The 13,062-nt window shown below is 27.5% G+C and overlaps 2 protein-coding genes across 2 annotated transcripts; both read right to left on the reverse strand.

Annotated features, from left to right (window-relative positions):
- Positions 1-3,191: 3,191 nt before the first annotated feature.
- Positions 3,192-3,985, reverse strand: LOC120188727. The gene is made up of 2 exons (XM_039192129.1): positions 3,639-3,985; positions 3,192-3,467 (listed from the first exon to the last, which is right to left on the reverse strand). The coding sequence occupies exons 1-2, from the start codon at positions 3,909-3,911 to the stop codon at positions 3,300-3,302; spliced, it is 441 nt and encodes a 146-aa protein (XP_039048060.1). The 5' UTR covers positions 3,912-3,985; the 3' UTR covers positions 3,192-3,299.
- A 4,715-nt stretch (positions 3,986-8,700) lies between these two features.
- Positions 8,701-9,143, reverse strand: LOC120190020 (zinc finger protein CONSTANS-LIKE 9-like). The gene has a single exon (XM_039193150.1). The coding sequence runs from the start codon at positions 9,136-9,138 to the stop codon at positions 8,701-8,703; it is 438 nt and encodes a 145-aa protein (XP_039049081.1). The 5' UTR covers positions 9,139-9,143.
- Positions 9,144-13,062: the final 3,919 nt, after the last annotated feature.

Consider the following 13,062-nt stretch of genomic DNA (forward strand, 5'->3'; position numbering starts at 1 on the left):
TGCTCGTCATTAGTGGTGATCATCGTTGCTCGTCGAGCACCACTAAAGCTAAATATATATATATATATATATATATATTATAAATTTCGGTTAATTCGGTTAACTGATCAATTAACTGAATTTAGTTTGATTCAGTTAACTTTTTTTGAAAACAATTCAGTTTGGTTAAATGTTAAAAAAATTCGGTTAATGAAATTTGAGTAATTCGGTTCAATCGGTTAACCGAATTACCCGTTTAAACACCCCTATAAATTATTATCTGGATTTAGATTTAGACAAACAATTGAACCTTTAACAAAATAAATTATATATTTTTATGTCATTAATTTTTAAGAATGATAATGAATGAGTATATTTGACCTGTTAACCAAATTATTTATCTTTGCTTTTTTATATAAATAATTAAATTTATTTATATTTCTTTAATTTTAAAAATGATAATAGTATTATGTAAAAAATGATAATAATATAAATTCAAATATTTATACATACATATTTTAACTTTTTGCATATTTGAATAATATTTATAATAAAGATATGGGTTCACCATAAGTTCTTTGTTGTTTTCTGTGGAGTTATTTATTGACAAAACTATGCCAGTAAACGAACCAAAAGTTAAGCGAATCGTTCGGCGGAAAGTTCGTTTATTTATTAAACGAATGAACATAAATATAGATTTTGTGTTCGTTTAATTAAATGAATGAACATAATCAGATGACTCGTTCCTTCATTTACGTTCGTGAACGTTCGATAATATGTTCGTTCATTTATGTTCGTTTTTGTTTATTTATGTTTATTTATGTTCGCGTACTTTCATTTGTTTATGTTCGTTCATTTATGTTTAACTCAATCTCTCTAGACACATTTAAAATATTAAGACCCAATAAATTTTAATATAATACCCATTAATATTTTAAAATTCAATTAATTTTAAATAAAAATAAAAAACCCAAAACAATTAAATACAAATTAATTATGAAGTTGCAACTTAAACTAATGAATCTTATGTGATTATTGTTGTTGCGGTTTATGTTCATTTATGTTTGTTCGTTTGTGTTCGTTTACGTCCGTTTATTGTGTTTGTTTATGTTCGTTTACATCCGTTCGTTTATGTATGTTTATGTTTGTTCATTTGTGTTCGTTTATCATTTAAATGAACAAATATGAACGAACACGAACAAGCTATATTCTTTAACGAACGAACACAAATGATAATTTTTTTGTTCAGTTAAAGTTAATCGAACAAATATGAACATACCTCCGTTCGTATTCGTTCGATTCGTTTACAGGCCTTGTCATTACTCATTGAAAAACTTGCAAATTGATAGTTGTCCCATGTAGGGGTGTAAATGAGTCGAGTGAAACTCGAGTAGTGTTGAGCTCGACTTGACTCGAAAACTCTGAAATGAAGTTCGACTCGACTCGAAAACTCGCGAGCTTAATATTTTCAAGCTCGACTCGAACTCGAAATCCTGAATTGAAGCTCGTGAGCAGCTCGAAATAAAAAAAATCTTAAACTTAACTTAATTGAAGCCTTAAACTTAAACCTTAAATACATGAAAATCTTACTGTATTTAAAAAAAATCAATGCATAAATGTTAATATTATTAATAATTTATTTTTTTAAAATAAAATCTTAATATATTATGTTTTCGAGCTGTTCACGAGCTTTTCGAGTCGAATATCAAATAGCTCGTTTCGGCTTGTTAAGAACTCGAGTTGAGCTCGAGCTCGAGTCAAGTCCATTCGATCCGAGTATTTATCGAGTCAATCTCGAGTAGCTCGTGATCTGTCTCGTCTCATTTACAACCCTAGTCTCATGGTGGGATTGCAAAGTAGGAGAGTTTCGAAATGCAGCAAGGCAATGGCGAATCTAAGAGTTTAAAATTTTAATTTTTTTCCAAAAATTGGATATTTATTTTTCTTATTTTGTTATTTTCCTCTTAATACAATAAACTAATGTTAAGAAATTTTCTAAAATAATAAGTATATACTTGATTCCTTAAGAACTTAATTCATCCACCCCTATTTAAAGAGATGAAATCAAACTGAAAGGTTAGTTATATAAATGAACGTCAAACATTTAAGGTGAACGAATAAAGATATAATATTTTTAAATTTGTTCAAATAACAATATTTTTAATAATATTTTTTATTTTATCAATTAATTTGAGTAAATTTGAAAATAAACAATTATTATTTAATAAGTTTAATAAATAACCTCAAAAATTAGTTTTTGTTTAAACATTTAGCCTAAATGAATACTGACGAATTGAAAGGTATCACATGAGAATAGTATTGGATGCGTTGAAAGGTTTGTTAGATTTTGTAAATAGTATTTTTGTAATATCTTTGGAGAAATCTTTTAGAAATAGTATTTTTGTTGACGGTTACTTAAAATCTTATATTTTGTGGATTATCACAATTTTTCATTTAGACTTTTGACGGTTCATATGATTTATCATAGATAAAATATTTTTTAACAGTTGTAATCATTTTGTCTAAAGTAACTTATAGACAATCATCGATATCATAGGTTTGACACCAATCATCCTATAGTTAGAATATTTATACATCAAGAAAAAGATAAGGAAGAAGGTCTCCTTCTCCCTCCTTTTTCGATCTACTTGGATCTTGAGTAATCTTCTATCATACACAATCTCTCTCCTTTAATTTCCTATAATATGAAATCATCAATTTATGATCGTTCTTACCCCAGCTACGAGCCTGCAACTCTCTGTCCAAATCAAAAGGGATAAATTATAAACGACGGACACATCTACTTATTTTTAACAATAATTCTATAAACTTCTCATAAAGAATTAGAAATTCAACAACAATTTTGATCAAAATATAATAACCATATTCAAAATATTTTCAAATAAATATAAATATTAATCTTTAAATATTCATTATCTGAATTCATACTTATCCGGATAATATAATCCAAATTTGTTTTTCACCTATTTGTAAAATAAACTTGATTTATTTAATTAAATCGATGATGTTATTAAATTTAAGTAAATTTATTGAGTGATTTTAGTGGTAAAAGGAAAAGTCAACATTTAAAATCTAAGTTCGAGCAATGGTCTTTGTGTGCACGTTGTTAATAACTAAATAAAATTTTAAACAAATATCATCTTTTAAACACCTCAAATTATTTTTTATGAAAATAGATTTAAATACTAATATGAACTAAAATTCAATTGATATTAAAAAAAATATAGATTATTTGACCCACCATGATCCGGCCCAAAACATTTACATAGATTTCATACCAAAGGCAGGAAACATAAGTCTCAAACTGGGAATTCAGATTCATCCCATTGAAGAACAGCGGAATCTATGTCTTGTTCTCTTTTCAGTTTATCTTTCACAAACCAATCACATACCCTTCCAGCATTCAACTCCTCAATCGAACATCCTTCCTGTTCTGATATAACTCTTAGCAGATTTAAAGATGATATCTGCAAACAAATCCCAATTATTCATTCTTAAAATACATGTTAGACTAGAATTTATCAAGTCACGTCGTTACGTTAAAAAATAATGTTATTCTCCTTAAAAAAATCGAGTTCGAGCAGTCTATAAGATGTATAATAAAATTCTGAACAGATACTAGAAAGGAGAGGGTTTACCGTTAGTCGACAGAGGAACCTTTCATGAGTGCTTAAACCAGATATTTCAACCAATCCAGCTTCTTCTAGTGAAAGGAAACTCCTCCTTTCTGTCTTCTTAGAATCTTCTCCTCCTTGGCCATTACTGCATCCTCTTATTACAAGCTTTCTTGTAGTGAACAACTTGTTGTGTGGTGAAAAGCTGGTGCGGGTTTTGGTTAGTTTTTGAAGATTTCTGGGATTGGATAGCAATGGTGTTTGATAAAGGGTTGTACAAGGGAAGTGTAATATCATGCTTCCTGGTTATGTTTTTCAATCAGAACTGGAAAAATTAGGCAGTTTATGTGGAGGAGATGGAGATGAGAAGCATGGCTCTATCCGATCGAAGTAAATCAGCTTGTTGGTTTATGGGTCTTGGATCAATGGGATGTTAAGTGGGGCTAAACAATGGGTTAGGCTCAATTTCTCTTATGATCTGTATGTGAGTATTTTTAACAACTTGGCCCATTAATGAATCTCAATATGTATAAGGGAATAATGGCTATGCATATCATGTATGTCCGTATCATACTTGCCAAGCATGAGCTACTTTCAATCTTCTCAAATAGTCTCCTCGGTTGAAGATTTAAATTAAATATTCGAGTAGGTATCAAGCAGTAGTCAAGGAAAGCCTACGGTTCAATAAAACTTGATTTTATTTTAAAAAATATTTTTTAAAATTTATGAGTTATTTGAGTCAATTCGATATAGTGAACTAATTTTGAATTTTATTAAAATTTAGATTTTATTATTAAAAAAATTAAAGCTGAAATTTAAAATGATGTCGTTTAGATCAAGTTAAAAAAATATTTTTATATTTAATTAGATTTTTTAAAAATTAATTAAAACATTAAAAATTAAATTTTATGAGAATTTACAAAATTTAAAAGGGTCAACTTAAAATCTTTAAAAATTTGAGGGGTCAAATGTTGATTTTCCAACATTTAGCGGGGCCATGCCCCTCTGACCCTATTAGTTTGGGTGTCAGCAAAGGTAATAATTACATCATAAATATTGGAGAATGCATTAAGGTAATAATAGATTCTTTGGAATAATTTCAAGTAGTATTCTGCTCAACATTAAGATTCTTCATATGTTAATCAAATTAGAAAAAAAAATATGGGTAAATTATAAATTTAATAACTGAACTTTTATATGATTACTATTTTACTAACTGTACTTTCGAAAATTTTAATTTGCTCACTCAACTTTATAGGTTGAGTTTGGCTTAATACAAAAATAAGTGCCTAAAGAAAGCATCGAAAAACGTTTTAGTACCTAAATAATTTTTCGTTAAAAATATGTGCTTAAAGTTTTCTCCATTATATTTTTACGTGCTTACCGTTAAAAAAATCGTTAAGTGACACGTGTCATGTTCATATGTTAATCGACTAGGTTTTGGTCAGAAATATGATGCGATGTCGGTGGTGAGACGTACATAAGGTTGGACCATGCTATATTTGTCATTAATATTATATAATTTATTAATTCGTAAATATTAACTATGAGAGAATACAAATAAAATAAGTGATTTATTACAAAGTTAAAAGAATAAAAGAAATGATTATTTTAAAATTATCTATTTATTTTGGGGGTAATTTTGTCCAAAACCAAAGGAATTGTTAAATACCTAAGGTTGAAGAGGGAATGGGATTCCCATGAATCAAAGCAAAAAAAAAAATGTTATTATTGATATCAATTTCCCGTTAAAGGAAATGCTTTTGAACCAAACATAAGTATTTAATTCTCGAAACGATTATTACCTTGCTAATACTCTTTACCTTGATCCAAAAACTCTTAAGGGATCGTTTGGTTCATGGCATTTATGATTATCAGGAGAATGAAATCCTCATTCTCCCGTTTGGTTGGCCTATAATCTTATTAACGGTAATCTTTTATTACTAACAGTGGATTTTTTGGGGGTATATTATCGGGAATGTGATTACCCTCTTTCCTTAGGTATTGTTAGATTACCGGCGTTTTAAACTAAAATGCCCTTAATTTTTTTTCTCAAAATTATCCTTCTTATGTCGTTGAATAATAAAAATTCTAAGAAGATTAAATTACAAATTTATCCTTAAACATTTTAGATTTACAAAAAAAAGTTTATAATTAGAATTTTATATGAAGTTTAGGGGTTAAAATAAAATTTACCCTTTCATTAAACCTATTTATCTTTTCAATTTTGTAAAAAATTATATAAATTATATAAATTTAAATTTTTTAAAGAAAATATATAAATTAATTATAGTAATATTATAGTAGAATTCAACTTGTTAAAAACAAATATATAATAAGGACAATTTGGTAAAATATACATTCCAATAATCTTTTATTCCTTTAACCAAACACGATAATCTTACATTCCTGCTGAACGAACCAAACACAAAATACAACATTCTCAGTAATCATATTCTCTGTTAATCTTTTATTCCCACTGATAATCTTACATTCCTTGAACCAAACAGACCTAAGATTTGCATCTGTAAATTCCTATGTGATGATGGGAATATTAAAATATTAAAAAATATTAATAATTTAAGGACGGTAGGTTTGATTTGATGCAAAATTGCAAAGCTGGCTTATTATTGAAAATTAGAATAATATTGTTTTGTTAAGGTTAAACTGCACTAATAGTCTCTAAACTTTTAGAATACTTACATTTAAACATTTAATTTATTTTAATTAATATTGTAATTTATGTTATAGATAATTTTTATAGTATTTTATAATTTATATTATTATTAATATATTTATTATTATTTTATTCTTATCATTCATTCATTGATATTTTACTTTTGTAACCTAAATTATAAATAATATTTATAAAATTAATGTATTTTAATTGATGTTATAATTAATTTTAAGATTCGTTCTTATATTAATTTAAGATTTATATTATAATTAATATACTTTAATAAAATTAGTTTCAATCATACTTTAGTAAAAGTATAATTTTCATCAAAAAAATATATAATAATTTTGATGGATAAAATTATATGCGAAGCTGTCACATCAAATGCCGTTAAGTTCGATTACCAAAATATAAATGCCCTAAAAGTTAAGGGACTAACGTTACCGTTTACCCATTATAGTTAAGAAACCTTAATTCAATTATAGAGTGAGATTGTCTTAGGAAAGATAGACTAATATACAGCTAATATACAGCGTTACCGAATACATTAAAAGATATTTAATAAATTCGGTTTAGCGCTACCGGAAATATCGAGTAATAATAATGTAATAGGTGGAAATCATGAAGAAATATTAAAAAATTTGGCAACCAGCAAACTTAGTTTGTCGGTTTGTGTCGATACTTTATAAAAATATATTGATCCATAACAATATAACATGTAAAAAAATAACAAAACCGGTCTATAAATGACAAAACAGGTAAAGTGCTACCGGATATATTGAAAGTGTCGATACTTTATAAAAATGTATCGATCCATAACAATATAATAGGTAAAAAAATAACAAAACCGGTATATAAATGACAAAACAGGTAAAGCGCTACCGGATATATTGAAAGTGTCGATACTTTATAAAAATGTATCGATCCATAACAATATAATAGGTAAAAAAATGACAAAACCGGTATATAAATGACAAAACAGGTAAAGCGCTACCGGATATATTGAAAGTGTCGATACTTTATAAAAATGTATCGATCCATAACAATATAACAGATAAAAAAATGACAAAACCGGTCTATAAATGACAAAACAGGTAAAGCGCTACCGGATATATTGAAAGTGTCGATACTTTATAAAAATGTATCGATCCATAACAATATAACAGGTAAAAAATGACAAAACCGGTCTATAAATGACAAAACAAGTAAAGCGCTACCGGATATGTTGATAATGTCGATACTTTATTATAAGTATCGACACTTTTTGAATTTAAAAGAGAAGAAGTTATAGCGCTAATAAAGTGTCGATACTTTATAAAAATGTATCGATCCATAACAATATAACAGGTAAAAATATGACAAAACCGATCTCGAAATGACAAAACCGGTAAAGAACTATCGAATATGTTGAAAAGTGTCGATACTTTATTATAAGTATCGACACTTTTGGAATTTAAAAGAAAATAAGTTATAGCGCCAATAAAGTGTCGATACTTTATAAAAATGTATCGATCCATAACAATATAACAAGTAAAAATATGACAAAATCGGTCTCGAAATGACAAAATCGGTGGTAAAAAAGTGTGCTTGTGTGGTCATTTTTATTTCAGAAATTTCATTTTTAATACAAAAAGTTGGATATTTTAAGCAAAACCCAATAAGAAAAGAACAAAAACTTTACAGTAACAAAAGAATAATATTGGAAACCACCATGTTATCAGTTTCTCAAAGAACAAAAACCCATAAACAGATAAATTTACAATGTAACCGATAAAAATATACTGGTTAATTAGCAAATATGTTTACATTATGTATCGACACTCTTTAAATATGTGTCGATACTTTTTTCCCAAAGTGAAAGCACAACGAGGTGCACACATAAAATGTTGATACATTTAAAATTGTATCAATCCCAAAAACATCAAAACCGATAATTATAATATGATAGGTAAATTTGTAATGTTACCGGTTTAAATATACTTGTTTAGTTAGAAAATAGGTTAATATAAACATTACCTATTACCTTATATAAGCGCTACCTATTACATTATATAAGCGTTACCTATTACATTATATAAGCGCTACATAATATATTATTGTACTTGATAATATTTCCGATTAAATGATATAACATAACCGGTCTAAATTTTAATCGGTCACTTGTTTATCAGATCACGGAGAATGATCAACATATGCATATATATGTTCATATCACACAGGGATTTTAAAGCTAAAAAACATATGGGTTAATGTTTGAAGCAGCTTTTCTCATTTGCAGACATCAATCAGTGCTGAGTTAATGTTTCTGGTCTTTTGGATTTACATAAACGCATCTAAATAAGCTGGTACATCATTTGACAAATTCATGATGTTGTTGTGGAGATTGGATAATATGAACAACCTGGAAAATCAAGGGAGGGTCTTCTGCAAGCGCTTCAAGTCCGAACATTCTTCGCTCGTCGAAGAACGGGGTAACAGTGGAGTAGTAGACGATAATGGAACAACTTGATTTTCTTCACCGTCGCTGCTGTCCCCGCCATCGTTGCCTTCACTACTGTCCTCATCATCGACATCATCGTCATCGTGTGTTTCTTCGTTGTTTATCTCCTCTCTGGAATCATTTCGATCTACGCAGTCCTGGCAAACGGAAACGGTCGGGCCGAGCTTCGGTCCGGAGCCGGTCCAGGGTGTCGGAGACTGACAGATGTGACAGAGAAGAGTTCTTAAATGTTTAGCAACAAGAAAATTGGCACCGTGAACTATGGAATCACAATCCCAGCACAAGATGGCTTGATCTGATTCACAGAAAATCTTAGCTAAAGAATCACAGAGCTCACACTTTTTCATTTTTTCTCTCTCATTGAAGCTTGAATTTCCATGTTCATCAGCAATGTGTTTTACGCCTATATATGCTGTTTGACATATGCTCAAGGGCAACTTGTCAAATGTTTACATATGTATATAAATACCCTTTTCTGCTCTGTTTTTTAAATGTTAACATTTTGGTAATATCTTATATCTTTTTTAGATTTGGGAAATCTTTGTTTTAGGTTAGAAGTAATGCACCAGTAACATGCAGTGAACTATTGGCTGTGTTTGTTTGAAATTTGGTGAACGGTTGGCAATTTTATTAGAATAATAGCTCTTTACCTACAAAATATTGGATAAAAAACTGTATAAATTTTATTTTAAAAAAATGGGAACGTAATTATACAAGTACAAACACAAGTACGAATTGATTGTATGACAACAATGACATGTCTATATAGTTTTTATTTTAAATCACTCAATGAGTATATATTTATAAGACTATAAAAATCTATATATAAGCATACCTGATTTGAGAATATCATTAAAAAAATGGTTAATTTTAACCTATCAAAGACTTTTCTTAGATGGGATCTTAGTCATCCATGGGCAATAAGTACGATGGTTGTACGATTTCGTTAAGGGGTTTTCGGCAATAAGTTTGAGGATGAAAATAAATTTGTTGGTCAACCAAAGAAACTAGTGGTTGAGGTTGAGGAGTAAAAGAAAGAGGAGAGATTCTAGTTGCTTTGGAGGCCGTGAAGATGAGCTTCGTCAGGCTTTTGATACTCGGCATGGGGTCGTGGACCTGCACCATATTCTACAAGCCTTCATGTTGTTGTAGGTCGTGTTATGTGGACGAATTGATTTGAATTTATAAAATTATGATTCGAACTAAATCATGTTAAATTTTTTAATTTTAATTTTAATTCAAAATTCAAAATTTTCCTGTTAGTGGAAAAAAAAATTACCCTTATTTGTGGGCATGAAATTGAGCGATGTAAAGCTTCAAATCATCTCTTTACCATTCACCACCAAATTAACTAATGAACGGAGGACAACTACAAAGAAAATGGGGTGGGCATGGGGGCAAGATTCGGTTAGATAATTTACTTGGCATGAGATTCATACCACCCATTCTATCCAATTAAGAATCTATTGCATGGCTCAGGTGGGAAGTCCATCATGCATGCTTTTAGACTTTTTAACACAAACAATGTGGTCTACTTTTCATATTAGATCAGAGCCTACCCTTCACGTATTTTCTAACATACGATGATATGACATATACATATTCATTTTTTTAAATAAAAAATATACCTTATCAGACAAAAAATGTAAAGATGTATACGTTAATAATTTCCTAAGCGGAAAAATAACTAAATGATATCGAACACATAATAGAATACATACAAGGTACAAGAATTAACGTGGCTTAACATTATCTATCTCAACGGATGAAAATAATTATAATAATATACTATAAACGTAAAGATCACGAAGGGTACAAATACATCACATCTCACATATCTTAAACTCCAATATCTACGATTATATATAAGATAAGCTATGGCTTACGAATAACTTTCGAATTGTCTGAAATATGATTAGATGTGTGTATGATTGATTCAAATGAATTGTAATGTTTTAAAATTATTTAGATATAAAATTCTTAAGACTCGACTAATCAAGTAAGAGTATTTTGTATAAGTATTAATTATATGAATGTATGATCATAATGAAAGTATGTTTAGTATGCAATATGTATGAGATAAAAAAGTATGACATGCTTTGTGACGATTGATGTGTATATGAAATTAAATGCATTATAGCTACGTTAATTCGACTATATCAATATATTTAATTTTTCTTAGTAGTATGAGTGATACAAAGTAGTATTTGTTCATAATTTTCTTAACATATTGACAACATACACCTCGAATACGTATCTGCTTGAATCCAAGATCACTAGGAAGAATAATCTTCCCTTTTACCACTGATGTTACTTGATGAATTTTCAATATGTTTAATTTTCCTTCGTATCTGTATGTATTATATAATATATGATATATTGATAGTGTTTCGATATGATGTTTGAGGTAAAACATGCTTATATGCCTATATGATATGTCTAAAATATGAATTATATACTAAAGTGATTATTTGTATATATTTAACATGCTTGTATGTCTAAATAACGGAGATGAGATTCAATCATAAATACGAAAAAGAAAACTTTAAAATGTTCTGGTTACAAGAACGATTGAATATACATGTTTTGGATTATAGCTTAAATTAATGGTACGAATATATATACAACAAATTACACTGTCATTGTGATCTCTCTCTCTATATATATATACCACACACAAAGTATTTAATAAATAACAGTAAATTTAAGTTGATGAGAGATAATCGAAGATTTTTTAATAAAAATAATTAGTTTTTTTTAATTTCATTTATTAAAGTTTAAAGATAATTTAAGGTTATTTTTTTTAGGAAAAAAATTATTTTAGTTCATCTACACTCTGATTTTAATAAAAAAAAAATCATGCTATGTTCTATGATTAATCTATGTCATTTGATAATGTCTTATACGTGATCATTGGTGGGTCTGGTCATGATTAATATGACAAAAACTGTTGATGAATGAAATGGTTATAGAATATCTATTGTATGATAGCAAATTTTGAACTCTTAAGGTTATACTTATTCATAAACATATGTTGCCCATATGAGATATTATTAGATTAAAATTCATAATTTTGGGTACATATGTATAATATATAACCTTATTATAAGGTATAACATAAAATTAAATGACAAATTAATTCATATGTACCATATGTATTAAAGTGTTATGAAAATAAAGTGTATATACCATAAATTATATTTATAATTTGATGATGAACAGAATTATAAATACTTAACATGAACTAAGGTCTGTTTGTTTCCCGTAATTGGAATTACGGAATTGGTTTTCCCCGAATTCCCGTGTTTGTTTCACGTAATTCGTTTTCCGAAAAATGTTTTCCCGTGTTTGTTTCACGTAATTCGTTTTCCGGAAAACGTTTTCCCGTGTTTGTTTCACGTAATTCGTTTTCCGGAATGTAATTCATTTTCCTAGTAACAGAATTTCCTTTGTGTTTTCTGTAAAATGACTTACGGATTCATTTTCCGTAAGTCATTTTCCGAACTTTTCACTTCAAAGTAAAAATACTCAAAATAATTTTTATTTTATGAATTTAATATTAATAAAATATTTTAATTTCATTTTTATCAAAATATTAATTATTAAAATATTTAAAAATATATTTATTAATATTTATAATAATATAATATTATATTTTTAATATTATAATAAAATAATCAATTATATTATAATAATATAATATAAAGATATTATATTTTTATTTTAATTAATATATAATAATTTTTATATATTTAATAATGAATAATATTATTTATATATTTAATATTAATATAATACTATTTAATAATAAATAAATTATTTTAATATTTTAAAATAATAATATTAAGTTTTATGATAAATAATATTATTTATTATATTTAATATTTGTAATAAATAATTTTTAAAAAACTCATCAACTAGTGAAAAAAATATTTAAATAACATCTTCCAAACATCATAAAACGTTTTCGAGATGTTTTTCAAAAAAATATAATTCATTTTATGGAAAACGTTTTCAAAAAATGTAATTCATTTTCTAGAATTCAAATTTCAGTAATTCATTTTTCAGAAAATCAATTATAGCCAAACAAACATACCCTAATATTCAATGTATATAAAACTATAATGTTTTCCATGAAATATGTTAGCTTAAATCATTCTTATCACGTCAGATAATTTTTACTGCTAAAGAAAATTATCTTTTTATAATATCACAACTACATTCTCAATTATTTTCAGAAAAAAATTCAGATACATTTTTATATATAATAT

This window comes from Hibiscus syriacus, unplaced genomic scaffold, assembly GCF_006381635.1.
Source record: "Hibiscus syriacus cultivar Baekdansim isolate YM2019G1 unplaced genomic scaffold, ASM638163v2 tig00004072_pilon, whole genome shotgun sequence".
Classification (NCBI taxonomy): Eukaryota; Viridiplantae; Streptophyta; class Magnoliopsida; order Malvales; family Malvaceae; genus Hibiscus; species Hibiscus syriacus.

Bases quoted from the DNA above. Each gene is read 5' to 3' on its own strand.
- LOC120190020 (XM_039193150.1), bottom strand. From the start codon at position 9,138: ATGAAAAAGTGTGAGCTCTGTGATTCTTTAGCTAAGATTTTCTGTGAA.
- LOC120188727 (XM_039192129.1), bottom strand. From the start codon at position 3,911: ATGATATTACACTTCCCTTGTACAACCCTTTATCAAACACCATTGCTA. The intron at 3,468-3,638 runs GTAAACCCTCTC...ATTTGTTTGCAG, and splicing joins GGTTCCTCTGTCGACTAACG to ATATCATCTTTAAATCTGCT.